The sequence below is a fragment of the Sceloporus occidentalis genome, unplaced genomic scaffold, assembly GCF_023333645.1.
Source record: "Sceloporus occidentalis isolate IW3139 unplaced genomic scaffold, rSceOcc1.0.p SCAF_160, whole genome shotgun sequence".
NCBI lineage: Eukaryota > Metazoa > Chordata > Lepidosauria > Squamata > Phrynosomatidae > Sceloporus > Sceloporus occidentalis.
Window position 1 is genome coordinate 1,698,078 of NW_028317140.1, and position 7,547 is coordinate 1,705,624.

The window sequence follows — 7,547 nt, forward strand, 5'->3', positions numbered from 1 at the left end:
CCGTAACATTCTATGACTTATCTGCAGTTGTAACACTTTCCCCGTAATGAAATTGTCTTTGATGAATAAAAAATGTGACGCGCTATTATTTTTTAAATGATCCTCAGCTGGACGCAGAACATTTTAACGGAATTCCCACTAAAAACACCGGCCTCCCAGCTGAGACACGCCGGGTTTGGGACCAGCTGGGTCCTACTGGAAATCAATAGCTGGATTACTACATGCCTCCCGGTGAATAAATACCCCTTATTATCCCGTGCATGTTTAATACTCTCACTGTATTACCCTCTACCACTTCTGCTGGGAGGCTGTTCCGCTTATCCACCACCCTCTCAGTAAAGTATTTGGGTGGGGAAAAAAATTGACTCTCAACTATCATATGGATTTAATTGAATATTTGCTGATGTTTTTAAGTATTTCGAGCCCTACATTTTTTTGTACACATTTTAACCCTTTTAACACCTTTAAGAAGACATCATTCAAGCAACAGGGCACCAACTACGCAAGAACGTAGTAAATAAAACACCGGTATTTATTTAACCAACAAGGATAAAAAAAATTGGGGGGGTTTCAACTACCGACCTCCCCATTTAGGACCGTCCACTACATGTTGTTGGACGCCCATCAACTCCCATCATCCAAAACCAGCCCCTGGTAACAACAGTTGGGGTCCGTCAGTTATGTTACAGAAATGAATATCGTCCTGTTGCTCCCAAGGAAAGCTGCGGTTTCCATACTGGGGGATACCGCAGAAACAAGCAAAAAAAAAAAGGTGATGTTTCCATGGTAACGTTTTTTCCAATCCGGTTTGTTTAAAAAGTCCATGTTTTGGTAACATTACCTGCTACTTAAAAAACGGAAAGAAAGGAAAGTCCTGAGAAGTTCTGTTTTTCGCTGGAGATGTTACTTTGGGGTCTCGTTGTTCCTGTAGGAGACCCCCACCGGCCCACGGAAACCACCCCACCGGCCTACGGATCTCTGTGGTTCTCCGGCTTCCATTAACATGCTGCTAACTTTGGAGCAAACGCGCTTCATGCGCCATAAATCTAGAACAGTTCTAGATCGTTCCCAATCCAGACTAAATGTCTCACTAGCTCACAGTATGAAACATAAAAAAAGGCAGACCCCTTACCCCAACGAGACCCTCTTCCTAGCACCTTGCACTGTAGCGAAGCTGCTTCCCTACAACGACCCCAAAAGAATGTTCGTGATGAAGAAGTTCCGGGTTAGAATTCTCCAACTCAACACCGAGAACCCTCAAGTATAAACCCTTTTCACATGAAATCGGTCAAGTATTCTGCCAAGTAAACTCCACGTCGGTGAAAGAAAAGACAACAAATGCATGGAACGGACAAAAAGTCCCGGTCTGGGGGTCCTCCAGCATTTAATGACCATAGAGGTGGTTCTAGGCGCCGCTCTTCGAGGGTCACCGAGCTTCGGCCTTTTGCAGGATGGTCACACAGCCGTGGTAGCTGATACAGCGCTGCAGGGGGGGCTCGACGTGTAGACTCCTCGTCTTTGGGCCGAACACAAAGGCTTTGTCCGTCCCTTCTCCGCTCTCATCGCTGCCCCCCAGAATATAAATATTCCCAGCGCAGACCGCCAAACCACAGCTCTCCTAATAAAGAGAGAGGAGATGGAGCGCGAGTAGTTAATCAAAGAACACAGACTAACGATACCTATACAGAGAAGTCATTATATTATATATTATATTATATATCTATTCACCGATCAGCTGTAACATTACATATAATGTTATAAAGATAAGGGGAGCAGCCTCCCAGCGGAGGTGGTAGAGGGTAATACAGTGAGGGTATTAAACATGCATGGGATAGACATACGGCTCCTGAATCTAAGACGAGACCGACGACTGATTAAGGTTTGAGTCGTTACAGCAGGAGAAACGGGCGACTAGACGGGGGCAGCCGGGGGCCGATCTGCTGGGAGGTTTTATGTTTCTGTTACATGGGCTGCGGTTGCATGCAGTTCCGGAGTCCGTCACTAGGGGGCAGTATAAAGAAAGCTAGACGTCGCCGGGGTTATGGAAGTCGATGCTCACCAGAGGTCCCGGTAGGTTTATGACTTCGCTCCAGACGTCTTTAGCGGGATTGTAAGTGAAGACGGTGCAGAGCATCCCCCCGACGACGTAAATAACGCCGTCTAACGCCACGCCGCTGATGCACCGCTGGGAAAACGGGGACGGAGCCAGGAACGTCCATTTATTATCCGCAGGGTCAAAGCACTGGACCTTCAGGAAACAGAGAAACAACGCGAGAGATCAGCGGAACGTCTTTATTTACTAATAATAACTCATCGTTTTATCACTGATATTCTAAAAAACAGGTTTTAAAAATAATGCGCTTTTTTACCCACTAAAGCTGGAGTTGTGATGTCACAAAAAAAAAAAAAAAAATCTCACTGTTTCATCTATACATTATACAGGGCCGGCTCAGCCCTTCCTGAAAGAAGGCGACTTGAAACTGCAACTCTCCTGCAAACTCCCACTTTAGCTCTGTAACCTCAGCCCCGATCTTTTAGATGCCACAAATCTCATCACCCCGCGCCGGACCCTCATGCTTTACCTTGTCGGTGTTGGCGTATTCGTCGACCGCCCCGCTAATCACGTATAATTTGTTCATGCAGGTCACCAGCGCCGCAGAGCTGACGGCTTCCAGCAGGGGGCAGACCGCCGACCAGCTGTTGCTGAACGCGTTGTAACGCTCCACCGAGGACAACCTCCGCGCCCCGTCAAAGCCCCCGACCGCGTAAATCTACGGCACATGAACAGTAACCGCGTTATACTCTTACCCCGGCGGCTCGATCGGCCACGGCGTACGCCGGCCGTCTCCGGGGGGCTCGGGGCGACTCCGGTCCAGGCTCTAAAGCTGCTGTTCCACTTATACTCAACATTCACTGCCCTCTTTGGTATGTAAAGCAAGCAGACGTTCTGCCGTTTTATTCTTTCCTCACTTAAAAATAGCACGGAAACTTTTACTGAAACTTTTTTTTTAATTATTATTGTTTTCTGTGGCTGCTCATGCGCGACGTGGCGGTGACGCGCACCCGGCTGAAATCCCGAACGGGGCAAAGTTTTAGATGGTTAAAGAGTTATTTCTGAGAAGGGTTTGCGGAATCCAGCAGTGCTAGAAATTGTGTTTGCGATGCTGCATTTAATTAGAAAAGTGTTGAATTCTGCAGAGGAGGTGGGACAGCAGCTTTAAATTACACTAAGCAGCAATATCTCGAAGCAAATAAGGTTCCGGTCTATTCCAACCTGGGGTTGAATGTGTCAATTTGCCCCGCCATGACCCATATACCCTCCACAGCCCCGTACGTGGTCATCGTTTGGCGGTCCGACTCACCCCTCCTTTCAGTGCGGCCATTCTATGTCTCCACCTGCCCTTGTTTAAAGGTGCGATCTTGATCCATACATTCAGCTGAGTGTTTAACATCCACGCCTCGCCGCTATTAATGTGACCCCCTGGAAAAGAAATCCGACGCGGTGAACACAACGTATCAAAGCCGTATGTCTATCCCATGCATGTTTAATACCCTCACTGTATTACCCTCTACCACTTCGGCTGGGAGGCTGTGGCGTTTATCTACTACCCTCTCAATAAAGTAAAATTTCCTTACATTCAATTATATTCATTACTATGCAGTGATCAGTCAATCTTCTGTATAAGTCTCGGTATGAAAATGCAGATTTTGTTTTTCTTACCCGAAATATAAATGTTATTTTTTAAAGCGCAGGCAGCAAACTCCGACTTGCTGTATCCGGGCAGGCTGGGCAGCGACGTCCACTGCCTCGTCTTCGGGCGATAGCTCTCGGTGTAGGGAAGCTTTAATAGGCCTTTTTTATCACATCCTCCAATAATCACTATGACTTCCGATAAATCCGAGGAGCTGAATTTATTAATAAAATTCAAATAATTAAAAAAAATGTAAAAAAAATTACAAATCGAAAAAAAAATACTCAGGTCACTCGGCCGTCAGAAAAGAAAAAAAAAACCCAAATAATTTAAGATAAAGAAATACTGAATTCTGATAATTAACTAGAACTCCACCGTAGTGAGAAATTAACCCATTCCAGCCCAAATTTTTTATCCAAAATATTTAAAATGAACATTTTATTACTTCAGAGGGTGGCATCTTATTTTAAAAAAATAAGATTGTGCCCCCCAAAAAATTAAATAATAAAATGTAGGCGTCCACAATGCTTTCAAAAATAACAAAAATAGCATTAAATTTGAAATTATTTGCTATGTTTATCTTAAACAAAAAAAATAAAAAATTCATATTTATATATATACAGATATTTATTATGAATACATTGTTTTTTTATTCCAACAAATACAGCGTATGGCATCGTATAAATAAAGCATTAAAAATGTCCGATGTTTTTATTTTCTCCAGAATCCCAATGCTTACATAATATATGATATTTTTTCATGAGCTGGCTACAGGGTGTTTAACATATTGATCTAAAATGTTGGATCATAAAGCTGTCGGATACCGTTAATTAATTCTGTCTCACAAACTCATTATTTATGAGGATGGAATATTAATAGCGTCAATTCCCCTAAAAGTCCCCGCAGCCAAAGTCGAAAAATGTTTAAATCTCGTCAAATTACTGAAAATAGCTACCTAGTAAAGTTGTTTTTGGGCATTTAAAGCTCACGGGAAGCCTTTAAGAAGTGAATTCAGCTGGATATTTATTTACGTCAATTAGAAGAACAATGGAGAGTGTGGCAGCTGCAGTTCAACACTGATAAATGTAAAACGATGCATTTGGAGCTTAAAAATCTAGCATTGGGGGGCTGTCAACAGACAAGAGGGATTTAGGAGTAATTACCGTATTGGCTCGAATATAGGCCGCACTTTTTTCCCCCACTTTAAGTCTTTAAAGTGGGGGTGCGGCCTATATTCGGGGTCTAGTGCCCGACTGCATGTCCCGGGCGCCGGGCAGGGTTAGGATACAGATCCCCCGCAGGAGGACAGTGGCAGCATATCTCGGGGGGGGAGGACAGTGGCAGCATATCTCGGGGGGGAGGACAGTGGCAGCATATCTCGGGGGGGAGACAGAGTGGCAGCATATCTTGGGGGGGGGGGAGACAGAGTGGCAGCATGTTTTTTTTGGTGCTTTTGTAAAGAAAAAAACTTTTTCTTTAAAAAAGCACCAAACTTTTAGGGTGCGGCCTATATACGGGGGCGGCCTATATCCGAGCCAATACGGTATTTCTGAGGTAGACATACGGCTCCTGAATCTAAGATGAAGACCAAGGGCGAATTAAGGTTTGAGTCTTTACAGCAGGAGAAACGGGCGACTAGACGGGGGCCGGATTGAAGACATTATTTATGAAGCATAACTTGAGCCAGAGCTTCCCTCTTCTATCTGAGATCTGTTTTTGCTAATAGAACCCACAAATGAGAAGTTGACTAAATAATATTATTTTAGGATTGCGTCATAGGCTGAAATAACTTTTCTCTTACCATCTAGGTCTTGTTCTGAAAGAATTGTCCTCGTTACCTAGAATATAAAACTTCCGGGCCTCGTGTAACAAAGGAAAGCATTCAGTACAGCCTTGGATGGTCTTGTCCATTTCGACCTTCTCTAGGAAATAAGTTGGATCGAGCAGAGGCAACTTCACGTGTTCTAAGAGCTCCCTCAGCGCTTTCCTCCTGCTGCTTTTATTGTTATTGACCCATCTCATGACGGCTTCAAAGACCACCTCTTCCTTGGTCACCACCAGTTGCTCGTTGGTCAAATACTCCACCAGCTCCTCTTTGCTCAGTTCCAAAAACTCTTCGTGACATGACACCTCGGCGAATCCCTCCAGCATGACCTTCTTGCTTTTTTCAGACAACGACGCGATGGAGAACGAGTCTGCAAATTTCATGATTCCGACGCAGTTGCACGGGTGCAGTTGATTCTCCAGGAATTTGACGCAGGCCTCCAGTAAGCGGTCGATATGGAGCAAGTCCGAAGCTTGCAAGATGCCTTCTACGTTGTCTTCTTGTATCGTGAGGTGTCCCCCGTACATGTAGTCCAAAAGAAGACCCATGGTTGACGCTGAGATCTTCTGGATGTTGACCACATGTAGACAACTCTCTTTGTGGTTGCCACCAAACATGGCTCTGAAATAGGAGCTGTTGGCAGACAAGATAGCCCTGTGAGAGGGGTAGTCGTGGCCATCGACGTGGAGGACGACATCCGTAAACATTCCGCTTTTTCTATAAATGTTTAAGCTTTGTAGGATCTCCTGTGAATGACACGACGCACCGCATGACCTCAAATGTAGCTTCTCCCCTCTGTCCTGAATGGAATTTTCGAGATGGCTCGTTTCGTAATCCAGTTCTCCTTTCAGAGGCTGGAGCGCCCTAAAACAGAAAATAATTATTAACAAAGTCTGTCCTTAATGCACATGCGCAAAATAGGGGAGATGTGCATCGTCAGATCATACCATGACGTCACCTCCTCATATGACATCATGACACTGCCCATGTACTTTGAGCGGGTTAGTGTGTGATGTCACTGGACCTCCAGGAAAGGATTTTGGCCTGCGATTCAACATTGCGTGGGGGTCTTGTTTTGGCAATGGGGGCACCAATATTGATACGGTGGCCCTTATTATTGCCTTCTTAAGCAATTTTGTTCTGTTAATGACTTGGTCTCCACCGACGGTGGTAAGACGGTGCACCCCCCCTCCCGAAATTCTGGACTATGCCACCCGATCCCCCCCCATTAATTATGGCTAATATTTGGACTAATACTGACCCCCTCTGCAATCCCCACCCAATCAGTATCAGATTTAGCGAAGACCAATCATCTCACACTTGACAAAAGGGTCTCTTTAGTTAGAACCAAGCTCATTGGCTGTCAGCGCTCTCTCTACTAAAACACAGGGTAAAAAATGTCTAAAAAAAACCCCACAAGCTTTGCATAATAGGAGTTATTATTATTAAGTAAAACCCTTGGCTTATTCATTTATTATGGGGGATTACATAATATGTAAGTTTATGTGGAAAATATACCGTATTGGCTCGGATATAGGCCGCCCCCGTATATAGGCCGCACCCTAAAAGTTTGGTGCTTTTTTAAAGAAAAAGTTTTTTTCTTTAAAAAAGCACCAAAAAAACATGCTGCCACTCTGTCTCCCCCCCCCGAGATATGCTGCCACTCTGCCCCCCCCCCCCCGACTTACCAGAGGAGACTCCCGGGTGTCTTGCGGGGCCGGCGGGGGACATCTACGCAATACGCGTATACAACTTCCGGTGCCGGCACTCAGCTGATGCGTAGATGTCCCCCGCCGGCCCCGCAAGACGCCCGGGAGTCTGCTCTGGTAAGTCTTGGGGGGCAGAGGTAAAACGCATCGTGCGGACGGTCACCGGCTGCGGCAATGCGAGTAAACAACCTCCGCAGCCGGTGACCGTCCGCACGATGCGCTTAGACAACCTCCCGTGCCGGCACCCCCCCCCGTGGAAAGTGCTGGCAGGGGAGGCTGTCTGAGCGTATCGAGGAGTAGGGGTATCGGGATCTGTATCCT

The 7,547-nt window shown here is 45.7% G+C and overlaps 1 protein-coding gene across 1 annotated transcript; it reads right to left on the reverse strand.

Moving 5' to 3' along the window:
- Window positions 1-1,426: 1,426 nt before the first annotated feature.
- On the reverse strand, window positions 1,427-6,490 carry LOC149279853 (kelch-like protein 35). The gene is made up of 7 exons (XM_089500841.1): window positions 6,465-6,490; window positions 5,494-6,381; window positions 3,722-3,906; window positions 3,363-3,481; window positions 2,583-2,771; window positions 2,060-2,248; window positions 1,427-1,618 (listed from the first exon to the last, which is right to left on the reverse strand). The coding sequence occupies exons 1-7, from the start codon at window positions 6,488-6,490 to the stop codon at window positions 1,427-1,429; spliced, it is 1,788 nt and encodes a 595-aa protein (XP_089356967.1).
- Window positions 6,491-7,547: the final 1,057 nt, after the last annotated feature.

Bases quoted from the DNA above. Each gene is read 5' to 3' on its own strand.
- LOC149279853 (XM_089500841.1), bottom strand. From the start codon at position 6,490: ATGTCATATGAGGAGGTGACGTCATG. The intron at 2,249-2,582 runs GTAAAGCATGAG...TGTTTCCTGAAG, and splicing joins AATACGCCAACACCGACAAG to GTCCAGTGCTTTGACCCTGC. The intron at 1,619-2,059 runs GTGAGCATCGAC...TCTCTTTATTAG, and splicing joins TAAACCTACCGGGACCTCTG to GAGAGCTGTGGTTTGGCGGT.